At 35.3% G+C, this 12,967-nt stretch overlaps 1 protein-coding gene across 1 annotated transcript in view; it reads right to left on the bottom strand.

Moving 5' to 3' along the window:
* KIF6 (kinesin family member 6) overlaps positions 1-12,967 on the bottom strand; it is a 165,257-nt gene that overhangs the window by 115,513 nt on the left and 36,777 nt on the right. The window contains exons 7-8 of the mRNA XM_068400006.1: positions 7,315-7,521; positions 1,452-1,595 (exon numbers count right to left, since the gene is read on the bottom strand). Of these exons, the coding sequence (XP_068256107.1) occupies positions 1,452-1,595; positions 7,315-7,521 (351 nt within the window). The remainder of the gene's footprint in view (positions 1-1,451; positions 1,596-7,314; positions 7,522-12,967) is intronic.

Genomic DNA, 12,967 nt, shown 5'->3' with positions numbered 1-12,967 from the left:
TAATATTCTATTTGTCCTCTGCACGAGAGTGCTTTTTCTTACTTTGAATTCTCTGCTTCATTGCCTTCATTGCAAGAGACAAAGCTAGGTGCTTAAGAAAGTTGCTTTTATTACACAACTTCAATTCACACCAGAGGGCAATTCTGTCTTGTGCTTCCTTTGTGAATGAAATGTACATCCAATGGAAAAAAACAAACAAAAAGCAAACCAAACATAACTATGCATAATGACTCACAGAATTCCAAGTTAAAATTATGCACCTATCTTAATTCTGACATTTTCTAATGTTTAGTAATTGACTTAACATCTGTCCTAATATTACTCGCAGATATTAGATCTTGGGGAGCAGGGTAGTGACTTTTTTATTTATTTTTGGAGAAGAAGGTGTGTTGTGTAGATTGTATATGTTAAAGCAAGAACAAGAAAACTGCCAGTAGCCTACACTCTGGATAATTGCTTGGGCTAAATATTCCCAAAATAGAAACCCAGATCACAATGTGAGATACATACACCTGATGAACTGATATACAAAAGGATGCCTATACCACATGCCTAAAAAAATAATTCATTAACAAACTTATCCAGTTGCATTTGTAATCAGACATCACACTTGCATAATTACATGTTTACAAGTCTGAATAATCTATTTTCATTTAACAGCAAAGTCCATTTTCTAAAGAAAAATAAAGTCTTCAAGTAGATGAAGTACAGTTTTAGTATAATGCTTTCCACTGTATTTCAGAAAATAGTCTTAGGCTTAATAGTTTTTTTTTCTTGTTTGCATTAGAATGCTTTGATGTTATGGAAAATCAGGAAATAAATAGATTATAAATGGCTTTGAGCAGGGGTCTATGCATTCACATTGCAACATATTTTGGTAAACAAAGGGAAGAAAACATCACTACATATAATTCCAGTGCAGGAAATTGGTGAAGTATTTGAAAAATTTCCAAAAGTCCCAAATCACCCCACCCAATTCCCTCTCCCCCCACAACGAACTCTCCAGTTGTCTACTGTACTCAATGAAATCTCAGCTCCAGAGTCTACAGAAGCTCTGCCAAGGCTTTCAGTGTGATCCATAATCTACCTATAAGACCTTACCATTATGTCCTGTGGAAAATTCCTTGGAAATGCCTTTTCACAACTCAAAGATTTATTCATCAGGAAAACAGTAAATTAAAAAAAAAAAAGGTTTATTACTAGGTGTAAATTGTTTCCCAACTGCTCCTTGATTTGAGATTACTTAGAGAAAAGCACATGTCCTAAAGGATTTGTCTACATCTTACTGAAATTTTCAGTGATAAAATTATCTCCTGGAAACAAGGTGGTTTTTTGTAAGGATAAGAATAAAAGCACACACACTTGAACTGCAAACTGTAATAAAAGTCAAAAGAGCAGGATCTTTAGAGAAGTGAAAACGTTTTTGTTGAAAATAGATGGAAGTAACATACATCTATGTTTCTTTTGTCTATAGAGAGTGTTGCTATCATGGTAGTCATGCAGTTTCCTCCCAGGCTGTCTCTTAGCACCGAGGTCATCATAGAGTTTCGGTAAGGAATGTGGGACCGGTTTTTCTCTGAAAGGGCAAGTATTACCTGAAACAAGAGTAAAAATGGAAAAGATTTTTTAAATTGACATGTCTATTAATGATTGGCACAGAAAGAGAACAAAAACAGTCTGCTCAGGAACCTAAACTTCTGATACAACAAAACTACGCTCATGCATCCAGTTAGCTGCGAACCCACTGATTTTATTGAAATAATTTCAACTTAAATTTCAGCATGTTTATATGTCTTTGTAGGAGCTGGACTTGAAAGACCAAATAAATTTAATTTTATCATACCCTAGCTTTACAGCCTCTCAGCAACATGGAAACTAGACACAATAAATGAAAAACTACAGACTTTCCTACGACACAGGAACTTACTTAAACTCTTCCTCATATTTTTTCTATCATAATAATAAAGTATGGATAGTATTCAAGTAAAAAATTCCTTAATATTTGCTAAAGCATGTTTTTAAAATTACACATTCTTAAAGTACATGGTTCTTAGAGGGGTCAATACATTTATTTCTGAGAAAATGCCTTGAAAAGTAAAACAAATAAAAGGGTGCATGATTACAATGTACTGCTGGAAAGAAAGAATTCAGTTTAGAACATATATGCCTTGGCCAAAAAGGAAATGGTACACCTACTATTCTCAGTTTCCCTTCTCAGCTGTTTACATTATGGGACCTAATTATTACTAAATAAAAAGCTAGATTATCCCATGATCTGTTGTGACATAAAAGGTTTAAACTGTTAACTGGCCAAGCACTGTACTGAAAAACTGTAACTTCATGAGTTGTGCAAGCTATCCAAAATGATTAGGAGTTGTTTTTCTTTTAATAGATGTTACACACCGGTATATATTTTGTTTATGCTGCACTTAAGAAAATTGTTATTTCAGAAAATTTAGTAGCAACATTTTGTTGGCACTAGTTTCTCTTAATGGTCGTCAGAAAGTTAAAGTCTCTTATTATTATAAATCTTGCACTGGCAGCCCTGAGAGGGATGAATGTGTAATATGAAAATTATTACCATTAAAGGAATCTGGAAACCCATTCCTGGATCAAGGTTTTCAAATCTCATACATTATAATGTGTTAGATGGAAATATGTTATATCTCTCTTACTTTATAATATTGCATAGAAACCTCATAGCAGTGTAGCGTATACATTCCTAAGCAGACTCCCAGTCTGCCACACCGAGACTACAATCTCAATAGACAAGATGGGAAAAGAGCCAGAGTGAAGATACATTATTTCCATTAGAAATGGGAACTGTGCTATAGAGAAGTTCATTTTTTATGAAGTTCATGCAGGAAGTCTGTAGCCCAGGCAGAATTTGAACCCTCCCCCACTGGCACTGAGAAGTTTTGTGACCAGCTCTCATGATGCAGAAGCCACTGCACTGTCATGTGACAGAGTCACATAACACAGAAGATGATGGCTTTAAGTCCCTTTAGCAAAACCTCTAAATCACCTATCACTAAATCAATCTTTCCAACCCAATCAAGGAATCTGGAATAGACAGAGGAGAAATCTGAAGGACAGGGAAATTACGCTCTTTCACAAAGTGACAGAAACCACCTGTACAGGATCTGAACCTGGATCTTCTAACAGCCAACCAAATGTGATAATCAGAAAATTGTCTCATTTTCACATGATCAAAAAGAAGGTGTTGTTATCCTTTTGATAGAAAAAAAGGTTTTAGATTTGTTTTTTTTTTTAAATACTGGTAGGTCTAAGCTTAAGAGGCCTTAATAATATTACTGAACCAGGACTGTAATATGCTGATTTAAACCAACACAATTTAAGGCAGAAAATTTCATTCTGAGTGGGTCAAGAAAACCACCTTAAGATTTAATGAATTTTCTAAACATGGAAGCTGTCAGAAATATTGTCACTTTCTGTAAAATTGCATCCTATATGAAACATAATAGCACAGAACAGGTACAATCACAAATAACTTCACTGAAACATTTGGAAATATTGTTAAGCATAAAGCAAGGCCTGAGACTCACAAGTGGTTATGATATGATCTGAAGTGTGCCCAAGAGTCCCTGTTCCTGTCCACATCCTTCGTGCGAGCCGTAAATTCATATAGGGAATAGATTTGCACCAGTTCCCCATGCCAACAGGCATCCAGGACATGTTCTCAGAGCATCCTCAGGAGATGAGGATTTTGGGGTGCATCACTTGTGGGTACAGAGCTATCAGCTACATCTGTATCTTGCAGTTCAGTGTATTGCATGCTCTGAAGCCATATGCCTGCTCCAGAGGTCTCCTCCTTTTCTCCTGTCCATCCACGGTCACAAGACCTCTGCCTTTGATCGATATGCAGAATCCTTCCAGATTCTTGCCCACACCTCCCCACTCTTCAGATTTTGGTCAATTAAGTCTCCTATCCCACCTCCCATTTCTAGTAAAAATTATCAGCTTAATCTCTGGTCCTCACAGCAAAAAATCCAAACTACTGCTGGTGTCTTGTAGATAGTTACAAGCATTCTTACTTTTTGGACAACACATACTTGTCTCAAGTATATACTACAGGTCTTGCTGTAAATAATTCACCCAAAGAATAATGATTTGCTAATCAAAACCAAATGTCTTCAGTTTAAATTATTAAAAAGTTACTGTTTTTTCTGTTACTCTAGTGCCTGTATATGTTAATTAGGAAACAACAAAAACAGAATTACCTTTTCGATAGGATGTGAATAAATCCAGCATTTGACAGCTGGCAGGGACTTCAAATTCTGCTAGCAAAAACTTCAGTAGGTATGGGTAGCAATCATTCACTAACCAATAAAATCTTTCAGTATTCCCTAAATGGAGCATGTGTTAAATGACACTTAACAGGTAAATTCATCAAAGCAGTGGGAACATTATAGTCTGTTACTTTGGGGAAATACATATAGTTCTAACTCCACTATAGTGCCAAATCATGTGGCTGCATCACTACTGATTTGTATCTCTAAATTTGGTCCAGGATACCCTATTCAGAAGGGAATATCTACACACATACAAAAATGCAGTTGTAATTCCAGAACATGCTACTATTTCTTACAGACAACAAAAGCTACCCAGATGTGGTCGCAGGGACTTTTAAGAGCACCTATGTATCAAATTGCTGTGGACACTAAAATTGAATTGTCCCTACTGCCAATGTAGATCAGCTGCACAACACTATCTCACCATCATTTTCTCTGGACATGTAGGCCACTTGAAGAAAAACTGCAATTGATTTATTTGAAGATTTCTTCGCATGTAGATGTTTAACGAGTAGACCAAGTATGATAACACAGAACTGTGTTCCCATTGTCATCTTGACACAATAATGTTACATGACTATTTTATTAGGCCATGTGTTTAGAAATGGCATAACCCAGCACTAACACACCAGTAGATAACTGAATAGTTGAGTAAGTAAATAAACTGATTTTGAGGAATCGATGTACTTTAGTCACTGCAAGGTCAGGACTGAACGGCCCAAATCCCACTGGATAAAAAGACATTTTTTACTGTGTTCATTGGTCTTTTGTTCAGTATTAGAAAACATTTTTATTAGTGATATGCAAACCCAGGCAGAACCCAACGTGCTTATCTCCAACTGTATTTATTCTAAAATAGGAGTTAAAAGTGGCATGACAAAACATCAATATTTTACGTTTCTACAGCACTTCAAACCTGAGTATCTCAAGACACACTACGCAGATTATTAGATTCAATCTCACAGAACTCATGCAATGTTGTATTACAAATACATAAAAATCCCACAGTAAATAAGATCCTGAGCAAAGTTTGTATGATTCTGAAGAAGTCCGTTACAGAATCACTTACCCTTATCACTTCCCATGAGTACAACTGAAATACAGACATTTTACTTCAAGCTAAAATTAAAAAAAATGGGGCGTATGAAAAAAATTCAGTGTAATAGTAAATGACTGATTGCCACCTGATGTGCCTTAAGCTTCTTCTTTCGACAGATGAATATCTCTGATTAAATTAAATGAAATCTAAGACAGAAAAACACACAAAACAAAAATGAAAAAATATTCTTCCCAGTAAATAGAACAATGAGTAATATTTCCTAATCTTAATTTTAAAGAATTTTCACATATAGACACCCACAAAGTTTTCTGTTTTAATGGATTTCCTCAACTGTAAATTTTTCTAAATAACACATATACTGGAGTATAAATTAAAAAGTACAAATCTGAATTTTGGAGGTAAGCATTTTTTTTTCTTTCACCTCCTCCCATTTCCCGCACTAAATGACAGCCTCACAGACCTGCTATTGTCGATATAAAAGTTTTTGAAGAAGCCCTAGGAAAAAATACTGCATTCTCCAGTAGAACTCAAAAAAATAATAAATTTCTGGCAACAGGAACAGTGTTTACTGTACTGTGAAAACAACATTATGTATTCAAACTTAGAAAGGACTTCATTTCTGTTACAGGTGTGAGGTCTGAAATCTCCAATGATTGAAAGTTAATAGCACAGCATCCACAAAACAGATAGCCTTGATTGACAAGTGTTTCTTACCCTTGCTTGGAGTTTTACAGCATTAGAATACAAAGCATCGCAGCAGATCGGGGAGACATAAACATAACGTGCAGTAAGTGTTTATAAATAAGCATAAATGTCTTTTAGCAATGCCACAAATACCAAGCCGAAAAGGAACATCCAAAAGGAAGGAATGCTATAGAATACATACAATGCCTATAAACTTTCTGGAAAGAAAAAAAGTGATATTAGAAAAGAAGATATTAGCGAGTGTGAACAGCCTTCATCATCACACTTATCACATTCACAGAAATTATGAGGATCCTAAGATGCAACATCTTTTTTTTCTAGTCCTGAAGGGAAAATGATTGTACTAGATGGAAGAAAAATAATAAAAAATCCCTAATAATAATAATATAAAAAAACCCCAACTCTGTTAACCAAACCTTTCTACTGGAATGCTTCATCTTCAAAGTTTCCATTCACCACCACTATCTTATTCGTTCTTTGTTTCTTTTTTTTTTTTTTTAAAAAAATAGTGAAGTTAGTCAGTATGAACTTACTTTCTCAATATTGGCTTTTTCCAAAGAGGAAAAACAAAAATCAACAGTGCAAGGAGGATAGGCATTTTAGTATACCTTAAATCAACAGGCTAAATGTTTTTCAGTAACAACAGCTGAATGAAAAAGATTTGTAGAGATTTATTATTATTATTACAGTTGCAAATATGAGTCCTATCGGTATAAAACCATTTATGGTAGTTACTCCATAAATACACCAACAAAGGTAACTCCTGTCTCAAAGAGATAAAGATTCACATTGGGAGAGGAATAAAACAACAAATGAGAGAAGAGCTTAATACTTTATGATATTACAATTCTTGAACCAAATAAAAATCAATCACTTTAGTTCAATGATTCTTGAGTGATATATCCTGATCCCAGCTGTGGAAGGGGGTGAAGATCACAAAGAAATACAGCTGCAATCTTGTAAATATCTTTAGTATTTCAAATAAAACAAGAAAACTATTTTTGAAACACTACCCTGTATACCTACAATAACCTTACTGTTTAATTCTTAAGCTTTTCCTAAATTAAAATATTTTATTTCAAATTAAGAGCTACCAACTCAAACATTTTAAAAAACTGCAATAAATATACATTCCTAAGACTAACTGAATATTGGAATCCAGATTTCCAAAACATTGCACATTGCTAAACAGGAATGTGGTAAAGGGAGAAATTTTTCACACTATTCCAATTTTACCTGTTCCAAATAATGTAACGACAGGTTGATATATTTGGCTTCTGTCAATAAGTGACCTCCAACTCCAGTCTTCGCAACACGCTCTGATCCAGCAAGGTCTACTAAGTGTAACTTGGACCGTCGAATAGTTGCAGATCCGGGTTCCTTGCTGGAGATGTGAATAGTGAAAATGCAGTGAGATCGGGTTGAGGCTTGATTCATTGGTGTCTACAATGAAAAGAAAGGAAGAATCCTCAATGTTAATTTAATAAATAAATTTAGCTTTTTATAGCTCAAAAATCTGGAAATTGAAATCTCCTATCCAATTTTTCAGCTATTACACCTGTTAATAAATATACAAGCAGAACCCAAAAGATTTTACCTGGCACTCACATTACAGGCCAAATACTTGGATAACTTTAATCTGGACAAATTGTACTGCAAGCAAGCAAGCAACTATCCTTGTTCCAAGATACTCTAACAGTGAGAACATCAGCAAGGCAGCTGGCCTAACTGTGCTGAGGAATATGGCTAGAAAAGGGCACCTTGATCAGAGGGAAAATTACTAATTCCTGATCTCCAAGAGTTTACCAATTTCCCCATTGGTAAGCTCATTTTTATTTTTTTTTTGGCTAGATAGCTAGCAATGTAACTAAGACTAGAACTTTCTATAAGGCTTTAGACTTTCACAGTTTCATTACTTTTATGAAAAAATTTAACTTGGCAAAATCAGTATCACAATTTTACATGGCACGACAGAGTTTTCATAAAAGGTCTGGATTTAAATATATTTATTTGAAATAGTGTCCTGGTTTAGCTACTGCCATACTTCCTTAACTAGACACTTGGAAATTCTTGGTCAATTTTTAAAGACGCTCAGCTTTAGTATGACTTAGTAGAGTTCCAAATATATTTGAAATGCAGAACAGAAAATTTTAAACAGCTCTCAGATATTTAATTTTAGATTTCAAACAACCATATGCCATCACACATGCACCTTTCTTTTCTTAAATAACATATTAAAAAATCTTTAAGCATCTAAAGCCTCTTTTGTTTAACTATATCAAGCTGTTATTGGAAACTTAAAACTGAAATAATTCCTTATTATCATAATTTTATAAATGGCTAAAGCTTTAGAATATATATGGTGATTAAAGGTTTACCATACAAATAGTATTTTTATTTATAAACTATTACAAGTATGTTATCAGGGCATAAATACTTGACTTGCAGAAAAATAAGGTAGTGAAATAAATTAATAAATATTGCTGAGTTAGCAACTAAAACGATACTTATTTATAGCTGTTTAAGAAGAAGATAAAAAAAATACTGGTTAAATTGCATACATTGATCTCTTTGTCTATACTTTATTCCTCTGTTATTCTACAGTAATTATTTATCTAGGCATACCCTGATTCAGACTAGATATACTGACATATTGCTTTTTTTTCCTCCATAGTCTGCTTTGGTGTGAAACATTCTAGATGTTAAAATAGCCTGCCTGTTGCAGGTGTTTGAAGGTGTTGTCTTGTTAATCCAGAAAGTACAGCTCTCAACAGAAAGACTGCAAGCTGAATAATCCTTTACCAGAAATAATAAGAACAGCTATACCTGTTGGTTGAATTGTCTCCCCTTCAATTTCCCAATATTTTTTTCCAGCCTTAATAGTGCCAGCACAACTGAACTGTTTTTGGGAACTGATCCAGCTCAACCAAAAAAAAAAAAAAAAAAAAGTCTGTAAACCATAGATCATAGAATCATAGAATGGTTTGGGTTGGAAGGGACCTTAAAGTCCATCTAGTTCCAACCCACCTGCCACAGGCAGGGACACCTTTCCTCTAGACCAGGTTGCTCAAAGTCTCATCCAACCTGGCCTAAAACACTGCCAGGGATAGATATTTAACCTGGATCAGTTTCCCGATTCAGTCACAGCGCAGCTGTAGAAAGCTGTTCTGCTAGAATAATTGAAAATGGCAGCATACAGCATGTGAACAAGTAGGTGGTGTGCAGGAAAAGCGTATGCTTGTAGTTGTTGCTGAAGATTCTGTAATGAAATTAAAGCCTTAGCACTATTTTATTTTGGGCTGTTTTACCTAATAAAGCCAAGCTCAGAGGGAGAGGGAGAGGAGTTTTGATCATTTAGTTTATACAGATAAGGAATTTTAAAATAATTTAGGCAAGCCACTGGCTCTGCTTAACTGCCTGGTTTCTAAATGAGCATCAGAGTGCAGTCACATGGTATGCTGTCTGCAGAGGCAAAGCTGAGCAAATGAAGGGTCAGTGAGTTTAGCATGGGAATGAAAATAAACAGGCTCAGGGAGAAGTATAGGCCTGTCAAGCTTGGAAAAGCAAGAAAACACTCCCAAAGATATCTAAAATGCAGTTATACTAAGAAAAAGTTACATGCTGTTAAAATGTACTCTATTCAGCAATTCTGACTCCCTGAATGATCAGAGCCAGCTTCACTTATTTTACTAGGAGAGCTATGATTTTACTACTTGCAGCGTTGTGAAGCAGGACTGGATATTCTATCTTTCCAGCTCAAAATCCACAAGAGAATTAATATTTAAGGACATTCTCCTCAACAGAATTGATATTTGAGGACATTTTGCACTACAGTCATGGCATTGGTCACACTATACTGCAGACAAGTCTAAGCAAGATCGCATATCAATACAGGTCTAGCTCCGGAAGCACAAAGTAAAGGTTGCTACGAAAGCAGAAGAAGAAATCAGCATATTTCAGAATAAACATTCTGAAGCAAACTTAAGTTTCACTGTGCAGCAAAACCTCATGTATTTCAAAATGTGCTTTTAGTCACACCTGTTTAACCCCAACAGAGGCAAAAAAAATTAGCATAAAAGAAAATAATTTTAGGACTCTCTGTTCCAAAAGCTCAGGGCAGTATTTGGCTTATTAGGTCTTTATTGTCTATAGCAATACACTATCCACCACTTGTTTTTCCGTGTTCCAAGCAGATTCTGCTGGACTGGTCATTAGAAATTCCACAACTTTTTTCTTTCATGTAAAATGAATGAAGCTGATTTGGAAGTCATTGGCTAGAATCCTAAACTGCTATTTTTATAAAGCCCTTCTTCAGAGTACAACCATGCTTTAATCAATACACCAATACTCCTTTTTACAATATGATTCTATCTCCACTTTGCAGTTCCCATATATGGAAAGCTCTGTTAGAACTCTTGCAGGAAATGTAAGGCAATAAAAATTTAAACTGTTAAATGGGATGTGATCATGAAATGTTAATTGCAGTCATAATCCCCCACACATTGCTACTTTTACCACACAAGTAGATACAAAGCACACAGCAACAGAAATGACTTGTCAGCATCTTCAGTCCAAAAATAAACTACTTTTTTTTTTTTTTGCTATCTTACATATGCATCTTCTGACTATCACCATTCAGCTGTTCAGAAAGTTTGTAAACTGAAAACAAACCACCAACATTTTCTGGACAGTGTCTCAGAGCCTACCAAAACATTCATTCAGTGGCTTTCAAAGTTCATTTTGGCTTTGTTAACAGTATCCAAACCATATGTATATGAAATCATCCTCACACTAATTTGATGTCATGAAGGAAAAAAAGAAAGAGGGGAGTGGCCTGGTTCTCAGCAGATGGTTGCTATTGTGAAGGTTATATATAGAACAACTGATGAGCTGCAGATTCTTACAAAGAAAATTTTTTCCAGGAATTCTGTGACATCATAAACCACAGAGGCAGACTTCAGATGAACACTACAAAAGAATTAATGCCAGGTCATCTGTTGCAGCCCATTTGTGGCATGGTAAAAAAGGAATTCAATAACATACCTTTCAAGATCACATTTTGGTAAAGCACCAGTCTTGTGTTTGATGTTGGAAAATATATACATGAGATATCTCAAGCCATACAATCCAGTCTCCTTTTTCTCCACGACCAGGATATACCTGTGTATGCTGAAATTACTTGAACTGAAAGAGGCTTCATGACTTAAACCATTACTTCTATTCACACAATGGTTGCAAGAAGGTGGTTTCTACTTAAGTGAGAACTTGCAGCACAGCCATATTGACAGAAACATCCAAATCGGATGCTTCTTGCAAGGAATACAAGCTCATGAAAGATCCAAAAACTTGCTGGAGCCCAAGTTATACATCTTAATCTAATTGTTATCTATCCTAAAGCAACAAAACACTGCGGGAGTTCCTCCCTATACAAGAATTTATGTACTTCCCAAATCCTTTATCTGTTGCAGCTGCTATTATAAATGTTGTTTTCACTAAGAAGAATAGCCAGAAACAGGATGCTCCTGGTCTAAATAGAGTTCTTAATAACTGAGGACCTAAAAAGAAGAAAGTTTCTTAAACAGGAGAAAAACATGTGAAAGGCTGCTTGAAAATCATCATTAGACCAACAGAAGCTGCTACTATCTGGAAGAATAATGTGTTGATTATGGCTGCCAAATACACTCAGAGAAAACACAGAAAAGAGTTCAGGACAGCTGTGACAAAAGGATTTCACAGGTGATAAATGCAGTCGTTCAGCCCATGTTGCAGACCATCTCCACTTGGCAGTTTATACAGTTCCAGTGGAATCTTTTCTCTGAATCAAAATACCTTCAGAAGAACATGATTTTCCTGTATGAGTGAATTAGTGACTAGCCAAAGCACAAACGAAGAAAGGCTGATTCTGAATGCTCCCCATTTTTTTGAGAGAATGTCTCAGTGAAAAGGTACAAGATTTTGTTTAAAGGAGCGTTTCTTTTTCCTCTTAAGTTTTTTTCACTTTTGAACTTTTTGAAGGCGGCAAGGGAAAAGAGAAAAGCACTGATAGCATCCAAGGCAGATATCAGACAGATTTTGTCCAATCTCAAGCTACAATCAGATGGATACCTGTAGGAAGAAGTTCTGACAGGTTAAGCCATTTCACAGTTCAGATGGTAAGAAAAGAGCCAATGTGCCCTACAAGAATGGTAACAAAGTAATTCATCCTTAGAATATTCTGGTGTTTTCACATTATTAGTTTATAGCACAGAACATGCTAAGTCTCTGCAAGACTGAAGGAGCAGAGATTCTTTGTTGAAAAACAGTGGAAATATGGGTCTAATTAATATAAACTCCACTAGTTCCAACAGAACCATGCTACATTGAAGGGTATGCATGTTGAAGAATAGGAGGTTCCTGCCTTTATATCTAGTAGATGAGTAACCTTAATATATTTTTAGTTTCCTTTCTGATTAATATGGTACAAGTGAAGGGGCTCTTCAGGTGTACTTAGGTACACTTGACACAGTTGAAATTGCAAATTTATTGCTATGAAAATAAAAGGATCAGAATAGGTGCAATCTGACACTTCCCTGATTTCTAAAAACAGTACTTTACCTTTCCATATTTACTACAAGTACAGTTTCAGAGTTAGACCCTGGTAACTGAGGTAACTTTTAAAATAATTAATATTCCCTGGGGAGAATATTATTAAATTTTACGTTATACAGTGCCATTTATCCATATAAATCCCAAAGCACTTTACATGCTTCAAAGTAGTATGTATGACCAGTGATTGTTTTAGCACACACAGAAATGAAAGCACCTGTGCTGAAATGATGATGCCATTTGGTGCTAATGATACTATAGAACAGGTTTGTCAGGGTGGAAATAAATTAACTATTGATACCAA

Source organism: Nyctibius grandis, chromosome 1 (assembly GCF_013368605.1).
Source record: "Nyctibius grandis isolate bNycGra1 chromosome 1, bNycGra1.pri, whole genome shotgun sequence".
NCBI classification, from domain to species: Eukaryota; Metazoa; Chordata; class Aves; order Nyctibiiformes; family Nyctibiidae; genus Nyctibius; species Nyctibius grandis.
Note: the sequence above shows the minus strand (reverse complement) of the source record. Positions and strands in the feature narration are given on the sequence as shown.